Source organism: Nesoenas mayeri (genome assembly GCF_963082525.1).
Source record: "Nesoenas mayeri genome assembly, chromosome: 19".
NCBI classification, from domain to species: Eukaryota; Metazoa; Chordata; class Aves; order Columbiformes; family Columbidae; genus Nesoenas; species Nesoenas mayeri.
In genome coordinates, this window is record NC_137568.1 from 9446565 (window position 1) to 9473031 (window position 26467).

General features: G+C 53.8%; 1 protein-coding gene across 1 annotated transcript; it reads left to right on the forward strand.

Moving 5' to 3' along the window:
• On the forward strand, positions 1-12095 carry LOC308047950 (F-box/WD repeat-containing protein 10-like; the record flags this gene model as incomplete). Its single annotated transcript, XM_080356771.1, has 12 exons — positions 1-67; positions 1134-1261; positions 2247-2363; positions 2872-2999; positions 3901-4101; positions 5016-5137; positions 5478-5626; positions 6506-6648; positions 7350-7508; positions 8491-8684; positions 10090-10278; positions 11242-12095. 12 exons carry the CDS (start codon positions 1-3, stop codon positions 12093-12095), a joined length of 2451 nt encoding a protein of 816 aa, XP_080212897.1.
• Between the last annotated feature and the right edge of the window lie 14372 nt (positions 12096-26467).

Sequence of the window (26467 nt, forward strand, 5' to 3'; positions counted from 1 at the left end):
ATGCGGGCGGAGGTTTCCGTTAAGCGGTGTCTCCTGGCAACGGGACGCGATGGGGACAGCGGGACGGGTGAGCAGGGCGGGGGGGCTGCGGGACCCCCGGGGCCGGGGAAGGGGCCGGTGGGCGCGGGTGGGACGCGTGGACAAAGGGGTTTGTCTGCACCCGGGCCTGGGGGCACCGCTTGATGCTTCACGGGCTGCTTGGAGGGGACCGAAACCTCGCCCCGAGGGCAGCCAGGCCGGCGGGGTTGGGTGTTCTGGGTGCTGTTGCCGTGCTGGTTTTCCCTTTAGTGTCTTTTGAGGGTTAAGGGTGTAGGAAAAGCGATTACGGCTTTGCTGGGTCTTGTGCTGGATTCCCCTGAGCTGCGAATATCCTCTTGATTTCTCCCAGCTGAGACTTAAAGTGGCTGAATTTAACACAAACTGCAAGCAACTGTGCCCAGGCAGGAAGATGTCACCTGTCAGAGCCCTTCCCTGCAGGGCCAGCGGTGGGGAGGAGCAGCACACAGCCCTCCCTTCTCTGGGGAGGGAGCTTTTGTTTGCAGACTAGAACTGGGATTCCGGGCTGTTTGGGAGCCCCTGCCTGCTCCGCGGGACAAAGGGCAGTGGGAAGAGTTGTCATCCCACACACTTCTGCCCCTCAGCCTTGCTGGGTTGAATTGTCCTGCAAGACACTGAGTGTCCAGTGTTTTCCTTTCAACAGTGCGATACTGAAGGGTTTAAGGAAAATCAACCGGCTCTTGTGGTGCACTGCTAACAACAGCACCATTTACAGCCACTGCAGCTCAAGTGCTTACGAAACTGTCAGTTCCTCTGTTTTCTAGGTGGTCACCCACCAGCACTGAGCCGCTGGCCCCACAGCACCAAGTGACTCCCCCGGGAGGGTCCTGATGCAAAGGAGAACTTGCCTGCTGAGCCCCTTGACTGGTCGAGATGAGGCTGTGGGTCCTGCTGCCCACCAGTCACCCTCTAATGTCTTTGGGTCCAAGAACTTAATCAGCTGCCTGCCATCTCACCTGTCCATATACATCTTTGGTAAAGCTGCCCTGATTTTCCCAAGGATGGTTTCCCCCGAGGGCCATGGATGGCCTCTAATGTGGATCTTGGTTAACCATTCTGTGCTTTTAATTCCTCAGGACTTTTGGATCAAAAATCCCTCAAAGCATGTGCGTCTGTGAATAGATTCTGGGCTTATCTGGCCGAAGAAGTCAATAAGGAACGTGCATGTCGAAAAATAGTGCAGGAGAGGATCCTATATTTGCAGGTATGATGTCTGGGCTTCTGCCATTATGATGTGCTTTAAAAAGAGAGTTTTCCTGCTACTGCCCAAGCCATTAGATGGAAATGCTTTTACTAGAGGCCACCTCCCACCTTTGTCTTATTCTTCCATTTGCAGAGTTAAGCCAGGTTAGATGTTCATACTATCACAAGTAAGCACAACACAAGTGCCTTTACTGACCTTCAGGAAGCCTGCGACTCTAAAAATGGACCAAAACACTCTTGTAACGAAGAAAACAGGGTTTGGTCAGGAATGCAAATCCTATACTTCCAGGATCTGGTGACAATTTGGCAGAGCTGCAACAGTTCCCTGAGCTTTATTTGCTCCACCAAGGAAGATGGAAAGATGAGATGACTTTGAGAAGTCACAGCAGTTGGGACACAGTAAAGCAGAACTGCTAGGAAATGCTTGTCCTGCTTAGAACAGACTTACCATAGACCAAGCTAAGTGTAAAGGTAAATCTCCAAAGAGAAAAAGTAGGAGATCTTTGTGTGCTTTGATTTGTGAAGAGAGCATTGAAATCTCAGCTCTGGGCCAACATTTAAAGACTGCTTCATGTAAGGTTTTGCGCATTACAAACGAAACTTAAATATTGCTAAAGATGTTTTGAGAGCCTCTCATCTCAGTGGGTTTGGATTCTGAACCAACTGAGCGCTCACCAGAGATGAGATGCACTTTCAAACTTTTTTTCTGTTGAAATGGAAAAGTTTTGCGGATTCTTAGAAGCTCAAGACTGGATTTTGGAGGGAAAAAGAAAGAGCAATGATTTTTCACAAGCAGTTAAGTCATATACCAACAAGGTGGTAAATGCAAGTCCAGTCTCTTAAGGAACAGTAAACCAGCATGTGCAGTTCAGATTTGTGTGTGGCTTCAGTGTCCCATGGAGATGCTGGAGCACCCACCCGTGAGCAGCGTCCTCTGTGCACTCGGGCTCTGCGGTGACTGTGGTGCCTCTGCCGGTTCATTCCAGGGGTTGTGTCCCAAAAGAGCAGTTCCAACCTATGCCAAAAGAGTCGATGTGACAGTTCCAGTGTTAAACGAAGAGGGGCATGTCATTGAAGACCATGACTGTGAAAGTAAACCGCAGGTATGTTGGAAGGTGTTTGCCTTCCATGGATCCTGCATTTCAGCATTTGGGCAAGAAGGGGGACACATCTTGGAAGATGTGACAGTGAATTTGGAGTTGCTTTGTTCTTCTGGTTTGTACCATTGTGAGCAACTCCTAAGGACCAGAGCTTGCTCAGCACCTTCGGTCACGAGCAGGAGCCTGCATCCCTAAATCCTGCCTTGTCCTAATGCATCTCGCAGGTGCAGCCTTGGGGCCAGGGCTGCGAGCAGGGCTGGGCAGCATCCCAAGGACACAGCATTTTCCCCAGAAATAAAGGGTGCAGATGTCAGGTCTTGCATTTTTGCTGAGGAACAACCCTTGTTTCTGCACCAAGCAGGAAGCTCCTGCACTCTGGGTGTTCCTTACCGACACATTCTGTCTCTGGTCTCGTCACTATAGTAGGTACCAAGCCAGTATGTTTAATACTGCGGAATAATGCTACATTCCTCCCTCCCTGAGTTACTTTTCCCTGTTTCTCTTTGGACAGAGAGGAGAAAGACGGCAGGAGAAAGACAATCTGCAGGAAGCCTATTGCGATCTGAAAACAGACACAATCCAACTGGAAGAGAGAAATGTCTTCTGTGGCTCCTACAGTGTTCATGTCCTCATGGACCGGTGAGTAGATTGCCTGGCTGCTCTCTGCACTAACCCTGTAGGGCCCAACAGCGGCTTCTGCAAACCTGTTCTGTTCCCCACGGTCCTTCTGTGGGAACGTGTGGCTGGAGGGGAGAGTCACTCAGCATCAATGTTGGAAAATCCTCAGTGTCTAATCCAGTTTTTAATAAAGATAGCAGGGTAATTTTTAAAGATGTAAGGGTTAGTGATCCCCAGTGTTTCACAAAGGGTACAGAGCACTCTCCCCGTTTTAGAATCACAGAATCGTTTTGGTTGGAAAAGACCCTCAAGATCATGGAGTCCAACCATAACCCACTCCTGGCACTGCCTCATGTCCTGAGAACCTCATGTCTGTCTGTCCAACCCTCCAGGGATGGTGACTCCAGCACTGCCCTGGGCAGCCTGTTCCAATGCCCCACAGCCCTTTGGGGAAGAAATTGTTCCAAGATCCAACCTCAACCTCCCCTGGTGCAACTTGAGGCCGTTTCCTCTGCTCCTGGCGCTTGTTCCTGGGGAGCAGAGCCCGACCCCCCTGGCTCCAAGCTCCTTTCAGGCAGTTCAGAGATCAGAAGGTCTCCCCTCAGCTCCTGTTCTCCAGCTGAACCCCCCAGGTCCCTCAGCCGCTCCCATCACACTTGTGCTCCAGCCCCTCACCAGCTCCGTTCCCTTCTCTCAACTCGCTCCAGCACCTATTGAGCTTATTCTCCAGATAGAACCCTGAGTATGCAGAATTAGGGACCCTGGCTGTGGTGCCCTGTGAAGGATTCACCCAATTAAGCGTGTTGTGTGTCAGGCTGCTCAGTGAAGACCGTTCAGCATCACAGAAATTCCTGTCACACCTTAGACCTGTTGTACCTTGTCAGCTGGCTAAAGCTCATCTCAGTCGCTGTTTCTTATCCAGATCAGACCAGAGCAGGATAATCCACTACAGTGGTGGTGACTTGGTAGCCGTTGGCTCTGCAGACCAAAAAGTGAGGTTCCTTGCAATGCCGAGGACGAAAGAAGTGCCGCCTCTGCTCTCTGGTCGTGCTGGGAGCAAAGCTCTGCTCCTCAACGAGAAAAAAGGCTTCGTCCTCAGCACAGGCTTTGATCTCAGCATCAGGTGAGCAGCGCAGGGACTGTGCCATAGGATACCAGCCTCTTGGGATACCCAGGAAAACATTCATCTGTTGTCCTTCCAGCCCATCTTCGGAATCTTCCTGCCCTCACTTTTGTTATAGTAACGAGGAAAGGACAGTAGATAAGGAAACACCCCCCACTCACATAGGACAGCTTCTCTTTTCCAGTTTCACCCGGTGACGCACAGGTTTTCCTAAAGTGCCTCAAAACACCAGATGTTTCCCATAGGCACTTGCTAAGGTCAGCACTGAGTTCAGCAAGGCTGGATTTATCTGTGACAGTTTGGCTGAGCAGGTTTAACACCCTGGTACCCGCTGCACAGCTGCTCCTTTGCAGACACTGCACCCTCAGACAGGAGATGCTCAGCCCTTACGTGTTGTTTATCTCTACATCTCAAGAGGATCACGATGCGGGGTAAAAGCTGAACAGCAGGTTGTCTGGCTCTGGCACGGCAATACCAGAAATTCATGAAAGGCAGCACTTAAAAAGGGAAAGAGGCTCTGACCCCCCTGCTCTTCCCTGCTCCAAAATGTATGTTTGAACACGTGCTGGTGTTCTCTGAGGCCAACAGAAATCAGGTTGGCACCAGCCACTAAAAAAACAATGTTATCTGCAAAGCTCTACATTTTAAGGTCATTTGGAGGTAACTGTGCCTAAGGTGGAATCTGGACATGTGTTTCCAGGTAGTCTGCAGGTAGAATAAATTATATTGGTAAAAATTTAATACTAATCCTGACTTGATCGTTCTAAATACTCTGACACCTTAGTGGAATGACTCCTGACTTCAGCCTAGTGTGTAGAGGAGAAAAGCTAGGTCTGTTAAGTAGGAAATAATAAGATGAATAAGCCACCAATTAAGTTAATCACCGCATTCCCTTTTTGGTTGGTCCTTTGTAGGTGCTGGAATATCTACAGTGGTGCTTGTGTGAAAGTCTTCAATGGTCACTATGGGACAGTCACCTGCTTGGATTTACACGAAGAGCAGTTCGTGTCGGGAGCCAGGGATGGGATGGTAAAAGGTGAGACCAGGAGCTTCCAGACAAAGGACAGTAATAGGGCGATGGGCAGAGTGCTGGAGGTGTGACGGATGACACGGGCAGCGTCTGAATAAAGCAAGGGCATAAACTGGAGGGTGGAGTTTAGTGTCTCTTTTTGATTCCAGAGCAGCCGAAGCTGTGGCCACTTGCACATGCAAGGTCTCTGTGTCACTGCATAAATTCTTGTTACTTCTGCTTTTATTCACTTTTAAAGGTTTTGTGGCTATAAGGCCACACCAGCTCTTGGGAAAATGGTATCAACTTGCAGCTTTGCCAGAGGTTTCTTTACTATTGTGACATTTCTCCCCTTTGCTCTCAACAGTGTGGAATCTGGAGAGTGGGAAATGTCTCCAGACCCTGCAGCACAACAGCGTCGTCTGGGTGGTTAGAACAGACGGTGCCCGCGTTGTCAGCGGGTGCGAGCGAGGGCTGGTCAGAGTCTGGGCTGCGGATACGGGCGCTCTGATCAAAGTGAGTTTCTTCTTAGGTGGATCATTTGGTGCTAAATGTTTAAAAATCTGTGCTAGTTTATCACAGCCTTTTGTTCTTGCCAAAGACTTTCTAAAAAAAAAAAAGCCCCAAACTAGAGGCAGCCTAAACTGGTAAAAGAAACCACAGATTTATTTGTAAGCAAATAATATAAAATTTGTTTGCAAACAAGTGTCAATTTTAATGCAGGGTTTGATTTGCTGTGCCCGACCCCATCATTCCTGTAGAAACATCCACCTTTGCTCCTGCAGGAACGTTCAGACCCTGGAAGAGGTTGGGGTCTGACCAACAGCTCTTGGGGTTGAGTCTCACCTGTCAGCTGAAAACATGAAACCTTCACAACTGGTAACAGCTGAAGCAGCTGGATGGCTGCTCTGCATTTTAAAGGTCGAGGCTTTTAGCCTTTAGAATCAGTGTTAGTCCACATCTGAGAGGAGTGAAGCTCTTTCTATCTGCAGGGAACAGAGCTGCAAACTGAGAGGAATCTCAGATGCAGGATTTCCCGGCTCCAGCTGAGCTACATTTGCGATTGTCCCTTTCATTACAGTCAGGGCCATTGGGTCTCTTCTCTCCTTCAATGGATGATAAAGGTCTTGGTGTGGTGGCATCTATTGAGCACATAAATAAAGATGGAAAATTGATGTTAATTCTACACCAGCAGCTCATTATCAGTAGCAAGCCCAGAATATTTCTTGTGACTATAAAACTAACAGTTATCCAAGGAATATATTGGTATATTAGAATAACACCTGATAAAACTACAATATAGTACATGAGGCTGGTATTGTGAATGCCATAAGATACCTTGGCATATTTACATCTAGATTACTGAGTGTTACACCTATTTCTTTTACTTTGCAGACATTAAAGGGGCACCAAGGCCCAGTGAAGTGCTTGTCCTTTGACCAGTGGCACCTTGTCACAGGCAGCACTGATGGGAACGCCCTGGGATGGAGCATGTTGGGAAACCTGAGGAGATGCCTCACAGCTTTCTACCACCCAAAGTAGGAATCGGATGCATTTCAAGTTGTATTCATCAATCTACTAAGTCTGTAAACAAAACATCTCCCTTATAGAAACACAGAATGCCTTAATTATCAAGCTTGGTATCTGAAATATCCCCACATTCAACAATCTTCATCTTTAAAATGTCAGGCACTACGTGTTCATAACCAGTGTTTGTCAGTTAAGACCTGTAACAACCTAAAATGCAAATATTGCAACCGCTTGTTCACAAACAGGGATGACAGGGCGTAGTCTAATTCAAGGATCATAATCTGTATGCAAGAGGGTGTCATGCTACCTGGTCAAGAGAAGACACGGTCTATGTCAGAGGTGGCCAAGTTACATGCTGACCCCTGCCAACTGTGTACTATGTTATTTCTAATACTCATTAGAACTGTGAGAGCTGTACCATCATATTATTTTCTTTTACTTTCCTAGACATAAAAATGCAATTTAAAACACGGCAGATGGCCACAGCCACAGTGGCTGCTCTGAGGATGCTCTGGGTCGGTTAGTTTGGGCAGGGAGGGATTATGAAGGACTTCACTTCCAGGCCCTGGAAATATCTCCATGAGCTTCTTTATTCAGCCTGTTGATGGGGGCAGAGCTCTGCATCTCCTCCGGGACAAAAGAGGGAGCTGATCACGTCTCCTTGGGAAAGCACAATGGGTGTCCCAGCTCTGCCACGTTGTGTTTCCAGGGAAGTCGTGTCTCTGCAGTTCCTCTATCTTCGAGTCATCAGCGGCTGCGCTGATGGGAACATCCGTGTATTTAACTTCCTGACTGGGACCTGCCTGAAAGTGCTGACGGCCAATACCAGCGGGGGCCCCATCTCTTCTGTCCATGTGTCAGAAAACAGGTTGGTGACGGCAGCTGTAGTCTCTGAAATAAACTAGGTAGATAAGTTGGTAATTTAAGGAATTAAGCATTTTTCCTTCTCACAAACAAGCTTTAAAGGGCTCTACTGCTTGTTGACTGCTTTCATAACTTGGTTTTGTTAGCAGTGGCTAAAAATAGATTTGTTTACTCCATCCAGCGATTGACAATTTCCCATTTCTTTCCAACTTAAGACACACAGCGGAACTGTCTGCCCGGGCAAGTGGTGGAGTCCCCATCCCCTAAGGTATTTTAAAGATGTGGCACTTCAGGCCATGGCTCAGCAGTGGACTCGGCAGTGCCGAGTTTATGGTTGGACTTCATGATCTTAACGGTTTTTTCCAACCTAAAAGGTTCTATGGATCAACTGTAAAGTTGAATTGAGCACCCAAATTTCTCAGCAGGTTGGGGACTCAAGCCAAGGCCTGACAAAGCCTTTACCTGTTCCCTGCCTTACTGCCTCTTCATAAAAGCCAACAGTGGAAAGTTCTCCCAGGTCTCCTCACATCCACACCTCTACACCGAAGGTAGTTCCCAGCTTCTTCATAAGCAATGGCTCAAATGCTGGTGTTTTGGTCACAGCTCCGAACCACAGCAAAATATGGGCTGCTATGAAGAAAACTCATCACAGCCAGGCCCATCACACCCCTCCAATTTATATTAAATGTCCCTAATAATATAGTATCTCCAGTTTCTTTTGGCATTGCACTGATCTAGCTCACTCTACTGCTGCAAGTTTTCATCCTAATCATTTTACAACTAAATTTGTTATAGAGCTGAATGAAAAGAGCCCTACAGAGCTCACACAAAGGTTGGGTCACAATGTGCAGCACCATCGATGGGTTAATTGTTCCCTCTCCCTTAAACAAGTGCAGGTCATCTCAGAGCTGTTGAAGTGCCCGCAGGCACTAAGGGCTGGGTTAATGGTATTCGTGCTCTTCACAGCTTTTCCTTCCCTCCTTCAGGATGGTGATAAATTCTCCAGCCGTACTGCTGGTGTTCCAGTTTGAGGATGTCAAGTGGGACTACACCTTGGATGCCGACCGAGAGGTGGCGGGGAAGAACAACCAGCAGCAGGTGACTTGGAGCAGAGCCCCGGTTCCGCGCCGGCGAAGGCAGCACCACGACCAGATGCGCCGCCTGGCTCTGGAACCAGAAGGTGCTGACAGCTCCTGTTCTCAACCTGGGTCCACTGCCGGTCACTGAAAGGCTGGGGAACACCTCAAAATATTACAAACAGCCTCTGCATCACGCTGGCATTTCCTAAAATGAATTTGAAATCATTGCCAGTACATGGCTGCCTTCGTCTTAATCAATATACGGACTCTCCGCTTTTCAAAAGCGCAGTCTGGGAGGTGTGCTGTTGGTTTCAATGGTTCCGTCACTTGCAGGCTTTTGTAAAACTTTTGTGCCTTTTTAGAAAGGTTTGGTATAAATTGGAGACATTTGTCAAGACAGCGTGTGCACGTCGCAGGAGGAGCCAGAGGCCACGGATGCATTTGCAAAGAGCAAGTTTTACATTAGTTCCCTCTCTACTGGGGGATCTCTGAAGCCGCACCTGAGCTCCCAGGCAGAGGTGACAGCAGCGGGGACGCAGGCGCTGGTCAAGTTCAGCCCTGCTGGAAGGTCACTGGGCCCGCTGAGCTCGCCTGTATTTCACGGCTCCAGGCAGGCACAGCCTCACGCTCTTACAACAAAGCAGGAATCTCAGCCATAGTGATGAGGTGCCTGGAGTTTCTCACAGGCCTATGTTATCTAACACAGAGGTTCTGCTCGTCAAGCACACAAGGTCAGTAAAACAATTAGTGTGATGTGTGTGCTTTTTCTACAGATAGGTGCAAGTCACTTGAGTGTATTTACATTTAACTAACCCCCTCGTCAAATCTTCCGCTATATCCCCATACAGACAGGCACTGTCGTTTTTCCAGCTCAGTAACAGAGAAATCAGTATTATTCACATCATTACAGCTGGTGTGCAGGGAAACAGGCTGCTGGTTCAGTTCTTATTAGAAAATATTCCAGAAAGTCACAGGACACCTGTGTTCGGGACCTGCCATCCGTGGGAAATGCGATTGCACGTGAGCAGGCACCTTTTAAATTGTAACACAGTGATTTTTTTTTAATCAGCAGTTATTTAATGCAGTATGTATCACAGATCCACAGTCAAACTGTGTATTGCAGGTAAACTGAGAAAGTTTTCATGCTTTGAAGGCCACCAGGTGTTGACCTCACTAATGTGGCTCTACTTGGTAAGGGACGCACAGTTTGTAGAAACAGGAAACAAATAGGAGTGCAGTGTATTGTAATTCTAGTGGCAAAAAAGTATGGGCTGTGTGCGGATACTTAATATTTTAAAAGATCTACATTCACCGTCATATTTGAATGTTGTGAAGTTTTCTGCTAAACAAATGTTTGGATTGTTTCTAATCCCTAGACCTTCAGAAGCTGTGATAAGAGGCAAAACTGTAACCAAAGACTTAAAGCCCAACGGTTATGCACATTTTATTTTATTTTTAAAGGTTTGACACCAGTGAAGTTGAGATTAATCTTTTGTTGTTTTCTAGCTCTCTGCAATAAACTGAGATCAGCAGCTTGCCAGCAGCACGTGCATTTGCTCAAGATGAAGAAGAGTTCTCATGTTCAGGCAGAGCAGCAGAATAAACTGTGTGGTCCTGACACCACACAACCCTCCGCCCTCACCTTGGGCAACGTGGCGAGAGCACATTCTATAGGATTCCTGGCAAATATGCCTGGTAAGGACACTTGGCAGGTAGGTAGGGCAGCAATGCGTCAAACAAGTGCACCTAAGATAAACTAAAGAATGAAACACGAGGATCTCTGGAGGCCAGGCCTGTTCTGGATGGAAGGTTTGCAGTGGTCACACACATCACTGGCAGAGCCTGTGATGGCTACAGAACCTGCTGTACATTGAAGAAACAGGACAAGTGCTCAGCTCTAGCTGTACGGCTTACTTCTCTGCTGTCTAGGGGATTTTGTTATCTCCTTGTTCTATTTTTTCTTTCTTTAACAGGTGTAGCAGAACCATGCACAAAATTTGAGTAGTTGGTACCTGATCAATAGCAGCAACTCAGAAAATTGTTTTAAAAAATTATTTGTGAATTGTCTCAGCCAACAGTGACATGGCAGCCTGAGACATGAGAACGAGAGAGCACTGGGACCGCAAATGTGGCCTGTGACCATATGGCATTTGTCCCAAGTTCATTTCTGTAAAGTCTTATATTCAGAATGTTTTGGGCCCTTGAAGTTTAAGGCAGACTCTGAAATAGAACTTCAGAGAACTGTGCCCATCAAAAATCTCTAACCCCACATTCCCATGTTTGTAACCAAGAAGCAGGGTCATGTGTATGTGCAGATTAAACAGTTCTAAATTCCGTAAATGAGGATCAAGCACTAACTTTCACTAGTTTGTTTGCCGTGTTCTGCCTTTCTGCACTTAACGTTTTCTGAAATATATTTCCAGGGGGCAGAAGTTCCAGTTGGCCAGACTGGAAAAAGAGAATTGTATTGCAAAGCACTGACATGGGAATGACATGGCAAAACCAAGTGACAAATGTGTCACTATGGCAAAGTCTGTGGGGCTGAGCATTTTACACAATCCCTGTCCAGTTCTTAGTCAAGGGCACAATCGCACAACCTGCCAATGATGATCAGAAAAACTATATTTGACTCCTGCTGTGTTGTATTTTTGGGAACAGGTAGCAGACTCGAACATGGCACTTCTACGGTATTTGCACAGCTTCGCAAGGCAGAATCCACTTGTCAATTTGGAAAGAGCAGAGGTCAAAGTCGTCCCATGTCCTTTGACAAATTCCTCTTAACACTCAGCACGCTGCAGAATGCCTGCAAGGCAGCCCCGGTCAGGTACCACGTTCATCGTCATGCGAAAGGCAAGGAAGCCGGGGAACGTGAGCACCACCACCCTGGAAAGGTACAAATACACAAACCCTCCCTGCAACGCAAAAATGATCAGGCAGCCCAGCTCAGACAGGCAAAATTGCGCAGTGATTCTCTGACCCCAAGGAGAATCTCTGTACCCTTTGAAACCAAAATGCTGCAGCTCAAGCTGAAAAACTCTTTGTATGGACCCACTGTGAAGTCCTCCATCCCTGCTCCCTCTGTTGTGCGGCCCAAGACTTGCTCTGGTTTGCTGGAGGAAAAGAAAGCTCCTGATGAAGTCATTCCTCCCCCTGGAGATGGGGTTCAGGTTGTTGATCCCATTACAGCTGCTGCTGAGCGGACCAAACCAACACATGCGACCATTGCACAAATGGAAAATGGAGTGGTTTCCAGGAGGAAAATCTCTTTTTGCACGGATGCTGCACACCCTTCCCAGCCTAATGGCGGGTTCAGGCTTCTGACAGAAAAACAGAAGGAGCGGCACAAGGCAGCTATTGCAGCTCAGTATAAGGCAGAGCAGCAGCTCACGGAACAACAGGAGAGAGCGTGCAGGAAAGCCTGGCTACGGAAAGTGAAAGACCTGCCTGTGGACTCTTTTACTGGGAAGGGGAAGATACCTGCTCCTGAACTGGGCTTTAATACGTTTATCTGAGCTGAGCCCTTAGTCCAACAACCAACCGTTATCTGAGGATTCTGGTGTCCAGCTGCCATGATCCATGTAGTTTCTAAGTATAAAAGATGTATCCCCTTTATGTTTTTTTTTAAGAGATATTCTTGGTATATTCAGCTATTTCTCAGGGCAGTGAGTGGACTGAGTCCTGTCCTAGATTTATCTTGCTAGACCTGCTGGTAATACAGACACTAATAAAGCTCAACATATGTCTCAAAGATAATAAATCTTATTGGAGATTGTGTGGATTTATTAGAGTTTATAAGCTGAAGAAGTGTGGGCTGAGCCTGGGGGTGGTGATCAGTGTCGCAAAATCTACTTGGAGGCCAGTAACTAGTGGTGTAGCACACAGGTCAATCCCGGGTCTGATTTTGTCTAACACGTTTGTTAATTAACGATGTGGATGATGGGGTGCTGTAAGCAGCAGTTTCACTCTGGGAAACTCCCCTTACAGTAGAGTAGTGATTATTTTTGCTTCGTTCACTTTAGCATCATCTTCAACTTCCCAACTCTGTGTTTAAGTGGCCCTGTGGCCACTGAGGAACATGAACCAGCAGGGGGATGCGGCTGCTAAAATGAAAGTGGCTGAGGTGGATGCGAAGTAGCAGCTGTTGGTACCCGGTGAGCCCTGATGGCTCAGGTCATCAGAGCTGCAACACGTACACGGGCTTGAGATCGAGGGGTGGGCTTCGCTACGGACATTGTTGTGCTGCAATTAAACAAGACAAATGGTTAAAGCTGCTGTGGGATGGAGGGTGGTGGTTTCAATACAAATCTGGGCAGGCCTGGCAGATTGACTGGATCACACTCCCGCAAACCTGCCAAGGTAAACACGATGTGCTGACAATAGTGGAAGCAACCGCTGGATGGCTGGAAAGATGCCCGGTGCCTGATGCCGCTGCCCGGAGCAGTGTCCGGGGCCGTGGACAGCAAGGCTGTGCTGACACAGCACCCAGAAGGAGCTGAGTCTCGCAGTGCGACTCATTTCTGAAACAAGCTCAGACACGTGGGCCAGAGCGTGGCACTGCGTGGATGGATCACGTCCCCTGCCGTGCACCAGCCTCTAGGGAATGGAGCCGTAAACTGGGCTGCTAAAATACACATGAAGGACAGTGGGTGGTGGAACCCTGAACAATGGGGTTTCCCTTGGGCAGTTGTACCCGGTTGGTGCACAGCAGAGGATCCATCAATGGAGCCCGGCCTGCCCAGTCAGAGCCGCAGGAGCTGGGGAGGGGATCGGTCCCCGTGCTGTGTACGGAGCGTGGGGCAGCTGGGGTTTAAAAAGTGGGGGTTTCTTTAAATTATTTTTCTTATTTTTGCATTAATAATAAACCTTCCACCTGTCTTGGTTGTATTTTTGTTTTCTTTTTATAAGCAAGATTGATTTGAAGCCTAAAAACCCCCCCAGCTCCCCCCTCCCCTGGGAAGGGCCGGGAGTGGCAGCGGCAGTGACAGGGGGGACATCACCTTGTAAAATCCCCCTGGGCCCTGGGGGTGTCAAGGGAGGGAGGACGGGGTGAGGGGGCCCTGGGGGGGCTGTGCAAGAAGCCGGGCTGATTTCGGGAGCCGGAGGAGGGGAGCGCTTTGGGGGCTTCATCAGGGGTCTGGGACATGCAGAGGCAGGGGGCCCAGCGGCTGTGTGCCCCCAATCCAGGGTGCCCCCATAGCCATGATCTGGGTGCCGACAGCTGCCTCCAGCCATTGATTTCTTCGTTACTTGCGTCCCCTTCGCTCTCCCGCCCCGCTGCAGCGATGCTGGTGGGAAGGGGCATTAAGAAACCCCCCTACCCAGCACCCACCCCTGTGCTGCTGCTCCTTCTCTCTGGATTTATATACATTAGATATATATTTTTTAAAAATGAGGGGAGAAAAGACCATCTAGAGGCTCTCAAGGGCCAGTGCCCTCCCTAGCAGTGTGTGCCCCCACCCCCCCAAATAATACCTAGAAAATTCTTCCAGTGCGATTCTCAGGGAGCCCCCGCTCCCAACGCCCTGGCCCGGGACCCCCCTGGCCCCCCGACCTCCGCCAACCCAGTCTGATCTCTGGCCGTCCATGGTGGCCGTGGCTTTCTGGGGCGCAGGGGGTGGTGGAGGCCGTGGGCGGTGGGTGAGGAGGGGGCAGCCAGGTGGGCTGGGGGTTGTGGGCGAGGAAGCCCAGTAGGGACTGAAGCTCCCGGGGGCACAGGCCATGGAGGTGATGGGGCTGTTGCTGCTCTGTGGCTCTCGGGGGTTCGCAGCTTGGAGAACGTGGCCAGAGCGTCAGGGAAGTTGGGCGGCGTGGCCAGCGTGTTGCTGGGGGTGCACATCTGCGGGGTGTCAGATCGGCCATGGATGGTTTTTGGAGTCCCAACCTGCCAACCTCCCCATCACTGGAGATCTGGCTGCATCCCACACCAGGGGCTGCTCGAAGCCCAGCTCTGGCGGGTATTGGGGTACCCAGCGCTGCAGGGTCTGGGTGGCACCCCCAGAACATGGGGGCTGCCTGGGGAGGATCTCCAGCCCAGGCAGGGCCAGCTCGGGCTGCGAAGAACATTTTGGACCATGCAGGGTGCTCAAAGCGCTGGGGTGCAGCAGGTTTGGGGAGGGGACACTGCTCTGATGCCAGCTGCCTCGTGCAGGGAGCAGCAGGGACGGGGTGATGCAATGAGGACCAGCACGATAGGTGGAGAGAGTTTTGGGGTCCCACAGGACCCTCTTCACCCAGCTCCCTGTCCCCTGCTCCGCTTCGCACCCCATTAGGGCACAGAAAGTCAGGCAGGGCCCCCGGGACACGAGGCGCTGGCCGGGCCCCTCGCGGTTCCCGGTATGGCCCCTGCTTTCTGCGCACTGAGCCGAATTTAGTGCCCTCCCCACCTCCCCCCAGGACAGACCCGGCCCTTTTTGAGGCCAATCTTGCCAAAAACCCCAGGAGCTCACGATGAAAATGAGAAGTTAAATGATTCCTCACAACACCATTCAACACAAGAACTGAGAGGTTTTTGACACCTGCTTCCCTGTAGGTGTCCTACTGAGCACTAGCAAAAAGCCAAGAGTGTTGCTCAGCAACACCAACCACATCTGTCAGGAATTAGTCTCCAACATGAACCAGGGGCAGCAGAAGGCAATCACCAGCACCACAGACAGCAAAGGAGAAGTCTGCAAGATCCCGTAAGGCTGGAATAGACTGTTGGCATCTGCTCTCCACGGCAAAACCGGAGGAGAGCATAGAGGGAAAAGAAATGAAAGTCAATGACAGTGAAAAATGTGTGGCGAAACACAGGAGGTTCTGACACGAAAAGACCCTCCCAGGAGCAAGCCATGACTTCTGGAGCCAGCATCTCTGGCCCAGGATGAAGGCTTGCCCATTGCAGTGCGGCCACTTGGGGTGCAAAACTGGGGTTTGAGAGGGGCTGTTGCCCCCCAGTGTCTTGCTGTGCCTGGAGATGTCTGTGCAGAGGTCCCTGGACAGGACACCTCTTCCTCAGTCCGCGCTGGCAAAAACCATCTGGAGACACGCTCCGTCCTCTGGAACTCTTCCTTGTGTGACTCGCAGCTCACGTGTGACAGCGCTGCTCCAAACTTGGCCATCTCTAAGGACCGTCTTTCTTTGGGATGTGGGGTTCACTCTCAGAGGAATCATGGCAGCCCTGCTTTCTGTGTTGGGGTCTCCCTTTCAGCTATGGAGCAACTTCAGTTCTCGGTGCAAAAGGATCTTGCAATGGCTGTGTAGATAGCAGCACCGTTTCTGAAGCATCAGAGGAGATGTCAGAGCCATCAGGCTGAGGGACGGGAATCCCAGCACGAGATTGCCCGTGTTTCAAAAGGGAGGCAGCCGTGCCAGCTGGAGAACCTCTCTCACAGCTCCGTCCCCATCAAAGAGCTGTCTCTAGAGCAGTTCGTGCTGCTTACAGGCAAGATCAGCCTTTGCATTTGAACCACCTTCTTGCATAGATGACAGGAAACATACTCTGGTTTATGTCTTTATAGCTGCAAAGCCCAGGACAGTGTTCATGAGGGAGCAAGCGATGAGCACATTTCCCGGTCAGCAGCCGCTGGCTCACGCCAACAGTCAAGAGAGGCAGAAGAAATCCCTTCAGAACAGCTCCCTCTCAAAGACATCCTTCTGCTTGATGAACCGCAGGGAAAGGCATTCTAAACCAGGCACCTTGACCTTGTTTTCAGCCCAGGTTCCCAGGTGCTGGTGCACTCGTGAGCCAGTCACTGCACATCTGCCACCAAGGGGAATCGCCTCCGAGGCCAACTGTGCCACGGGGAAAGGAAAGGGTGGAACGTCGGGAGAGTTTGATTTAGTGCACAACACGGATAAAGCCATTCTCTCTGCAGTTAAAACTGAGGGTATTTAATTCAGCAAAATGAGATTTCATTCCCCATGACCTGTCCAATTGTATTTTGAATCTGGGCACGGGCTGCAGTGACCTGCCACAACATTTGAGGTGTCACCAGCTGCATTGTAGGTGGTAAAGTGGGAAAGGCAGGAGGGAGCCTCAGCATCTCCCATCCCGTGGACAACTTCATCACAAAGGACCAGGGCGGCGCCCGCTGGCTCCTGGGGCGGCTGTTGCCGGGCAACAGAGACACTATATTGTCCCCTGTCACCTGTGTCCCTCGCCCATTTGGTCACTGGCCGTGGTGGGATCACTTGCCGTGGTGGGATCACTGTGGTGGTGGACTCATTTGGCAGTTGGATCGCTTTTGGTGGTTGGATCGCTATTGGTGGTTGAATCACTTCTGGTGGTGGGATCGCTATTGGTGATTGAACCACTTTTGTTGGTGGGATCGCTATTGGTGGTTGAACCACTTCTGGTGGTTGAACGACTTCTGGTGGTTGAACCGCTTCTGGTGGTTGAACCGCTTTCGGTGGTTGAACCGCTTTCGGTGGTTTGATCACTTTCGGAACTTGGATCTGTTTGGCGACTGGATCACTTTCATCACTTGGATTGCTTTTGGCACTTGGATCAGTTTGGTGACTGGATCACTTTCTGTGGCAAGAAGGAGGAGGAGAAAGGCTGCTGGCTGCCCATCCCTCCAAGATCATCTCCGGATAGAGCAGCTCCCATCTTCCCACATCCAGTTCAGTGTTTTCCGTCAGAGCAGCAGCAATGGCCACACGCGGACTGCTGGAGTTGCTGAAAGCCGCCATCGGCACACCCCATTTGGCGGCTGTCGACTTGGTGGCGCTGCACAACTTGCTTGAGGCCATAATCGGGCAGCTGGGCCAGCTGCAGCTGTCTGTCCTGGAGCCAGGGCAGAGCCCGACCCCCGGCCTGGCAAAGGACCAGGACAGCGAGGACCAGCCTGGCCAGGAGAAGGAGGAGGACGGAGCCCTGGGCACAGGGCAGCAGCTCTGGAAACCAGAGGAGCAGCTGGTTGAGAAGGACACGCTGGAGGGGACCGGGAGCAACGCCGAGGTCTCCTCCATGGCCAAGGAGGCCATGCCAAAAACAACCGGAGAGGAGAGAGCCGTCTCCAAGGTAGATGCTCTTGCTGGTCCCTGGGTGCTCCCCCACGAGACGCCCCCTCCTCCGGGCTCCGCGCTGCCGTCGTGCCGCCCTCAGCCCAAGGGCTGGGTTAAGCCCGAGCTCCCGCAGCAGAGCACGGCGGGGTCCAGGTCCCCAGGGACCCTCCCCTGGGCTCACACCCCACCTGCTCTCCCAGAAAAGGCCTTCGCTCCAAGACCTGTGGCAGGAGATGAATAAGTTTAAGGAGGCGCAGTCCGGCCTGGCAGAGGACATGCGGGAGATGAAGGAGGCGCATTCCGGCCTGGCACAGGACATGCAGGAGATGAAGGAGGCGCATGTCGGCCTGGCACAGGACATGCAGGAGATGAAGGAGGCGCATGTCGGCCTGGCAGAGGACATGCAGGAGATGAAGGAGGCGCATTCCGGCCTGGCAGAGGACATCCAGGAGATGAAGGAGGCGCATGTCGGCCTGGCACAGGACATGCATGCCCTGCAGGAGGCGCATTCCGGCCTCGCGGAGGACATGCAGGAGATCCAGGAGAAACTTGGACTGGTGAGCGTCCCCTGGTTCCGGGGGAGGGAGCTGGGCCCTCGTCCCTCCCTGCTCCTGCTGCCCTGTCACACTGTGCCCCTGCCCCACGGCCATGGGTGTCAGCAGCGTGAAGGGCAGCAGGAGGGAAGAGTGGGAAGGGTGTCCCAGGGGTTGCTAAGGCAATTTTGAACTAGAGAGCCCTCAAAACAGAACCATGGGAGGGGGAGGAGGGGAGATAAAGCTCTGCCCGTGCAATTCAGCCGCGGCCCCCAGGCACAGCCCTGCCCAGCGTCCCTCTGCCTCGTGCCCCAGCTCGCTCGGGGATACTCTTTAAATCCCGCTCCCACATCTGAACGGGTGTCCCTCTCCTCGCCCAGCTCCAGGGGAAGCCCCAGGACGCTGCTGGGCTGTGCAGGGACAGGAGGCGGCTGCGTCCCCCGCTCCCTCGGGGACACCAGCCCTCCTGCCTCGGGGCACAGCCTGTGGGTTGGGGTGCTGGGCAGTGATGCTGGGGGTCCCATTCCTGGGGGTCCCATCCCTCTGGTTCCATGGCCGGGCTGACCCCGTGATCCCTTTGCATTTGGGCTCTCGGGTTCAACACAAGTTTGGCCCCATGAGATGGTGGTTTGGGGACAGGGACTGGGGACATGGCGGGGGGTTCTGGGGTCTGTCCTCACGGCTGCCCAGCTGCCAGTAAACCTGCTGCCCTTTGCCTCTTCTTCCCAGGAGGGCAGTGGGGGCCAGTCTGCCCCCGCTGAGCCCACCCAGGTGCCCATGGACAGCCAGGCCAGGAGGAGCTCAGCACTGGGGCCGAAGGGACGTGGGACACAGCCTGGGATGGAGACCAGCCAGGGGACTGCAGGGTTTGGCTCCCCCGGGATGCAAGCAGGGACACAGGGGGAACCAGCGACCCCTGCGAAGTTGTCAGGCGCTCCCTCTGATCACATGAGGTCTATTGATGCCGGCGCCACCACCCCGGGGACACAGCCAGGATCCCTGGGCACCCAGGCCACCACCCACCTGGGGACACAGCCAGGGGCCCCTGATGCCCAGGCCAGCACCTCGGGGATGCAGGCAGGATCCTCTGGGACCCACACCACCACCCCTGGGGTGCAGGCTGGGTCCTCCAGCTCCAAAGCCACCATCCCAGGGGATGCCCAAGAGCCGGCCAAGCCCTGGGGCTCCACCAGCACCTCAAGCTACGAGTCAGAGATGCGGGAGGTTCTGGCACAGATTGGGCAGCTCGGCCAGCTCTGCGCTGGTCTGAAGGAGCAGGTGGAGCAGCTCAAATCTACAAAAGCAGAAAGCGCAGATCTTGAGAACGTGCGCCGGCTCTTCCCGAAGGGAGGTGAGAGCACGGGGAGGCTGGTGGGGGTTGTTTGGTGTGGGGTCACCCTGGGCCAGGAGTTCATCATGCTCAGAGCCTGGCCCCAAGGGTGAGAACCCCTCACCAACAGCACATCCCCTTGCACCATGTCCCTCTAGGCCGGGAGAGCATCACCAGCATCCTGGCCGACCTCAAGTGCCAGATGTCCTTCCTGCAGGACATGGCCAGGGCTCTCCACGGGGAGGAGGAGAAGGTGAGCCAGCAGCAGTCCCCAAGGGGCTGCGGGGATGCTATTTTGATCAGGGAGGGGGCAGCCGAAGGGTCCCCGTGCCAGAACGACACAGGGGGCTGTGCCCTCACTGCTCCCACCACCGTTCCCAGATCAGCAAGGTGGAGGATGCTCCCAGAAAGACGAGGGGGTCTGGAGCCGACAGAAAAGCGGACGGCAGCGGCCAGATGACCCAACAGCCGCGGTAAAAGGATGGAAGAGGGTTTCCTACCGGCAGGGCTGCGAGGGAGCCTGGGGTCTGGGAACATCCCAGTTTGGGGGCCGAGGGACACCCCCAGAAAGGCTAAGCTGCCCCTGCCCCCATCTCGCTGGCCAGGCCCAAGGGACAGAAGGTCAAGGCCGAGCGGAAGGAGTTGGGGAAGCAGCAGGAGCCGACCCAGGCCGAGCTGGAGCAGTTTGCGGCTGAGAACGTGAAGAAGTTGGTGATGGAGGCAGCACAGCAGGTGCAGGCAGAGGTGAGGCCCGGGGCAGCGCTCCCAGCCCCCGCTGGCTCGGGGGGAGTCCTGGCTGGACGGGGCCACGGAGCCTCCACGGCACCTGGGCTTGTGGGCGGCATCCAGCCCGGCTCAGAGCTGATTCCTCCTCCCCTGGCAGCAGGTGGACGAGCCGAGGGCGACGGCGCAGAGCGGGGGACACGAGCACGCAGGGTGCCCCATCTGCAACACGGACACCACGGTGCTGCTGGGGAAGATCCTCCAGCGCTGTGAGAAGCTCGAGGAGCAGGTGGAGTCCCTGGCCCAGAAGGCGGGCGGCAAGGTGGAGAGTTATCGGAAGTGGAGGAGACAGGTAAGGAGATGCGGTGTAGGGGGCTTGAGCTGCCAGGACCCCCCAGGCATTTCTGCTTGGCTGTAACATGGGGGAGCCCCTCACTGCCCCCCTAATTGGCTTGTGAGAGTCAGCAGCACAGAAGGGAATTAAAGCCTTGGAGCAAATGTGCAAATGTCCTACTTGCACTGAGAGCCTGTGGCCACCAGCCAAAATACCCTGGGTCTGTCCCCACAGGGCAGCCACCCCCTTGCTCAGCACCGCCTTGTCCTCTTAGTCCCTGCAGCAGGACGAGCAGCTCAGGTGCCTCCAGGCCAGCATCATGCAGCTCCAAAAGGACTGTGAGAAGTTGAGCTCGGCCCTTGCAAAGCTCCAGCAGGATCACCAGCAGGAGCAGGATGACATCAAGGTGGGTGGCTGTAACCCACAGGCAGAGCCCAGGCTGGGACCCCAAGGGGTCTGTCCCCCTGCCACCCTGCTCGCAGCCCTGCACAGCTTCCCAATGCCTTTCCTGGAGGTTTCTGACGGGGTGGGGAGGCAGGGGGTGCTCGGCTGGCCGGGGGGCAGCTCCGAGCCTGCCGTGGCATCACGGGCTGCTGTCTGCCTTGGAAGGCTCTGTCCCAGGCCCTGGGGAGGCTGGAGAAGAAGAAAGCAGACAAGGAGCAGCTGCTGGTGCTGGGAATTGATGAGGTACAGGCTCAAGGGGCCCTGGTGCCAACCAAGGGTGTCCTGGGCAGGCTGACAAACACCCCTTGTCCCTTGGGTGCCAGCTGGCAGAACCAGCCAGGGGGAGGGAGGATTTCCAGCCCGGCTGTGGGTCCCTTGCCAGGTCCCTCTGTGAGCCCGAGTCCCTTCGGCTGTGGGACCAACCCCACGGGGGTGATGGGGTGAACAGGGCCACATAGCCACTTCTCCCTCTCCCGTTGTCCCTGCATCCTGTCCCCACCGCTCTCCTGCCTTTCCCCGTTGCTAGAAAGCAGACAAAGCCGCCCTGGCTGACAAAGTCAGTCGCAGCCAGCTTGAGGCGTGCGAGGAGCGGCTGAACGAGAGGATGGAGGAGGTGACGAGCCAGGTGACAAGCCAGGTGACGGGCCAGGAGAAGGGCTGGCACCAGTTCCAGCAAGAGCTCCAGAGACAGATGGACTGCAAGGTGAGGGCTCGTCCCCTCCACGCAGAAATGGCACCTTGGGGGCCTGGCAGCCTAAGGCAGCATCCTTGCGAGGGTCCCCCCTCCCGGCTGTGCCCTCGGGGACCGCCATGTCCCATCCTGGGGTAGATGGCTGAGGGTGTCACCCGTCCACAGCTGGACCGCCGGGAGCTGGGGGCGTTCCGGCAGCAGCAGGAGGAGCGGTGGGAGAGCCTCAGGGAGCAGCTCCAGGAGAAGGCGCTGCAGCCAGAGCGTGACGATGCCGCTGGGATTAGGAAGTGAGTGCGATGGGGACAGTGGTGGCTTTGGCAGTGCTGGCCCCGTTCCTGCTGGCTGTCCCAGCTCGTGCCGGTGTGGTATCTGGCGTGGGAGCCATGTGGGCAGCGCCCCTGGGGATGCTGAGCAAGCGGCTGTGCCTTGTGCTCCTGCCAGCTGCAGCTTCCCAGCGATAGAGGCGGCACAATGAGGGGGCACGCGTGGGAGGAGCCCTCCTGAACCAGTCTTGGGGGGGTGGGTGCAGAGGCTTTTTGTGGCAGGTGTGCAGGTGGGGCTGTGCCCCCCAGGAGCTCCCCAGCCCTTTTCTCCCTGTTCCAGGCAGCTGCTGCCTGATCTCCATTGCCTGTCCTGCGACCGGCCCCTCAAAATGCTGGCACCTGGACCGTGAGTAACTGGCCCCGAACAGGGAGCACCCCCCGACCCCTCCCTGGCGTCGAGTGACACATGGGGTGCCACCTGCCGGGCACTGAGCACCCCCATGTCCTGTCCCACAGGGAGCGGACGGGCGAGTGCAGATACCCCACTGTTCAGCGGAGCTGCGGGGGCCCACACACCCTCACGCCCCCACGCTTCCAGCCCCAACCGCCCAGCACCCCACGGCCATCCCAACCCAGTGCCCGTAGCCGCAACAAGGTAGGGATGACGGAGGTGGGGAGGGGGATGCTGAGCCTGCGGGGGGATCTGTGCCTCAGTTTCCCCGGGGAGAGCTGGCTGGGGGAGGGTTGCTGGGGGGTGCGGAACGGGGCCCCGTGTTTGGGTCACACGCTCTCCCCTTCCCAGAAGGCCATGATGCAGCTGTCGGGCCAGGACGGCACTGATGGGAAACAGCAGGATGAGCAGCTCTCCATGATGGGGGGCTCTCAGCTGCCCACAACACCAACGGCCACCCCAGACACCTCGACCTCCAGGAACCGGCCAAGTATGGCCCTGTCAGGGCACCGGGGGGCAGAGGACACCCTGCTATCTGGGAGGACGGGTCTGTGCCCACAGCTGGGCAGGGTGGGACGTGGGTCTGGGGTCTGGGCTGGGCTGTGGGGGCAGCACTGGCTGCTGGGGCAGCCGGTCCCTGTGGTGGAGCTGGAGGGAGCTGGGGGGACATGGGGGGTGGTGCTGGGCGGTGTGGGACAACAGCCTGTGTGCTTCAGGGTGGGGGCAGGACTCTGTTTGTGTGTGTCTGTGGCTGACCCTGCCCCTCGCCCCCAGGAACCATCTCCTCGCTGCTGTTAGCTGTGCTGAAGAAGCAACCAGTCCCGTCTCCCAGACGCTTCACCCTGGCACCGAATCAGCTGCCGCCCATCCAGCCCCCTGCAGCGAATCAACCTCCTGACAGCCGGGCAGGACGGGGGTCCCGGCCCCAGTCCCACCGCCCCGGGCGCTGAGCTGGCAGCGGCTGCAATAAATGGCGATGGGCAACCAAGCACTGGTGTGGTCTGAGTGGGGGTCCCTGGGGCAGGATGGCAGAAAGCCCCGCTGTGTTTGCTTTTTCAGGAGAAAATTAAGTGCTAAAAAGGCGCTTTGGGGGTGCCCAGGTGGATCCAGTGGTATCCAGGGCCCCCTCAGAGGGAGAACCGGCAGCAAACCAGTGGGCACCAGGGCAGAGCCAGCAAAGGCCCATCCTGCACCCCAGGTGGGGCTGAGGTGTCCATGGGCTTCAGAAACACCCCTGGTACTAACTGGGGGGACGGGGCGAGGGGGGAACCAGGGGGCTGTGCAAGAAGCCGGGCTGGCTGTCGGCAGCCGGAGGAGGGGAGCGCTTTGCTCTGGGTCGGGGGATCCAGAACTGGGGGGACGCAGCAGCTTCACGCCCCCCCCGGGGTGCCCACGGTGCCATGTCGCAGCACTTTGCAGTCGCAGGAAAGCACCGGGCAGTTCTGGCTGGTGGGCGCTCTGGTCATGCCCACACCCCCCGGCTGACAGACGGGGCCCTCGTTTAATGAAACGCCTCGGACCACAGAAGCTTCTAGAGCACTGACCGTATACGGGTCCAGCTCGGATTCCCTTGGGCTTTAAAAGGAGCCTGTGGGAGCTCCTGGCAGTTTGTGTGCGGGGCTGTGGGGCAGAGCGTTGTCCTCAAACAATAGGGAACAGAGAACAGGGAAAATGGTTTACTCACATCTGGGAGTCCTAGAGCAGGGTCTGACATCAAAGCCTTTTTAAGGTCTTAAAGGCTCGTGTGGCTTCCTTATTGCATTGCAGGTGTTTCTGGTCCACAGGGTCCAGGTCATGCACGTCTCCTTGGTACTAGTAGTGATTAAAATGTCATCCACATATTGTAGCATCTGTCCCTTATCAGACGGGGCTTCCAGGCCAGGCGGCGACTGCCCCCCCGCTTCATCGCCCGCGGGCGGCGAGCCCCGAGGAGAGGAGCTGCAGCTCCAGCTCCAGCAGCCGCCGCTCTGCCCCCGACACCTTTTTCCGCCGCTTTAGCCCCCAGTCAGCTTTTCACTTCTTTTCTTCTGGCCGCAGCTTATGGAGGGGGAGCTGCCGGGCCTGAGCTTCATGTTCACACTTCACAGCACAGGCTTGGGCTCCTCTTGCCCTTTTTCTTCATTTAATTCCTGCGACTATAAACTTTATATGCAATTTCAGTTAGCTGAGCAATACTCACATCCCTCAGCTCCTACCTTCTGTAATTTCTTACAGATGTCAATAAACAGCATATTAAGCATCAATCCCTTACATTAATTTTAGATCCAAATCGGTCTGTCCGCAGAACAACACTAACTGCGATACAGCTAACCCAGAATTTCACATTCAAATCACTTCCCCCACTAATTTACTCGCATGTGTACAGACGCATCTGCAGGGGGAGCAAGGTGGTACTTTATAATGGAACAGGTTCTCATTTTATACTTACCTCCCCAAACAAATTCTTTTGATACCAAATATAAATATACAAACTAAAATACTGAGCTCAGACACGCAAACCAAATACCAAGTTCAAATATGCGAACAGATCACAGTTACCCTAATTCAAGACAATATCTCGATGTGTGCGTCGCACCTTTGAACCGCTCACTGCTCAGCAGGTGGAGGCACCGCTGGGTCTCTGACAAAACAGGTCAGTGCGGCTGGAGCCCCATCGGCACCCGCCCCCCCCGCCGCTGCAAGCTGGGCCGGGCAAGGCTTTTATCAGTGCCCCTCTGGGGTGCTACAACTGTCACCCCAAAACCAGGATTCTTTATCTGGTGCGCATACAAAAGAGCCGAATTTAGTACACTGAGACGAGACACAGCCTGTCGCAGAGCTGCACAAGTCTGGATGCTGGATAAAGCCAGCGTGCTAGAAAGAAAAGTAACAGCTACTACATCCAAAATTTTATCACCACATTAATGTAGTAAAGAACTAAATTACTCGTGGTCTTCTGTATTATCACAAAGTGCACATTTTGAGTCAACAGATTCTCATGATTTAACAGTTTGTGAACTTATCATACCATATAACAGGCAAAGACTTATTTAAACTATAATATGCTTAAACAGATACCTACAAAGAAAACAGGTTAATGAGGAAAACATCTTCGTGTTGTTTAAAGTGCCAGATGGACCTGGCAGCCCCTCCCCAGCTCCTACTGGTTTATAATGAGCGAGGGGTGACGTCTGCCTGAAAACAATTTCCCTGATGAAAGTCAGGGCTTAACAGACAGGAAGATTTCTGCCCCAGTCATACACCCTTTTGCACCAAGGCGGGCGTTTCAGCTTCAGTAGCTCACAGAAACTCTTGTATGTTAAGCCAGAGACTGACAGAGGGAGCATCAAGGGTCAAATGTCCTGTGGAAGGAGCCGAAAGTTACCACCCTCTGTAGGGTTTTCCCCACCTGGCCCATGAACACCTCCGCTTTATTTTGGGCAATGGACCTTGTTCAAATGCCTCGTTCTGGGGAAAAAATAAAATGAGTCGATTTAAAAAGAGTTGTTGTTTTTTAGTGAATGACAGACCTCAGTGCCACACAGGGAACCACGGGCAGTACAGTGACCAGACATCCCTGAGGACGTACCTCAGTCTCAGTGTCTTTCCATCCGGTGGTTTGGGAGAGAAGGAGCAGCCTCAGGCCCTGAGCTCTGAGACCGTGGGACGTGGATGGGGGGAGAGCAGAAACACCTGCCCAAGGCAGCAGAGACCACAGGGCACGGGGGCTGGTTTTTAGCAGAGGCAAACTCCCCGATCTCCAGCACTTCAGCCTCCTCTCCTCCCTCCCTTCCCCACCCTGTTCGTCCCTGTGCCCCCCTTGCTCTGTCAGAGGGTTCCCTGCTGGGGGTGCCATGCTGCCAGACGGGATCTGAGATGGTGCTGGGTTGCTCTGGCCCATCGTCCCACCCTGGACACAGCCCAGCACCCTGCCCAGGCACCAGACCCAACGTGTGACCTGGATGGAAACTTCTGTGGCAGGAAACACAGGCTGACAGAGGAGGGCTCCCTGTCTCCATTTATTCGCCTCCAGGAGAAGAGGAAAGAGGCCGAGCAGGTGCAAAAGGCTCTGGAGGAGAAGCGAGAGGTGAGAAAGATGGGAGGGTGTCGTGGTTGAGACGGACAAACGACATGGACCAAGTTCTTTCAAG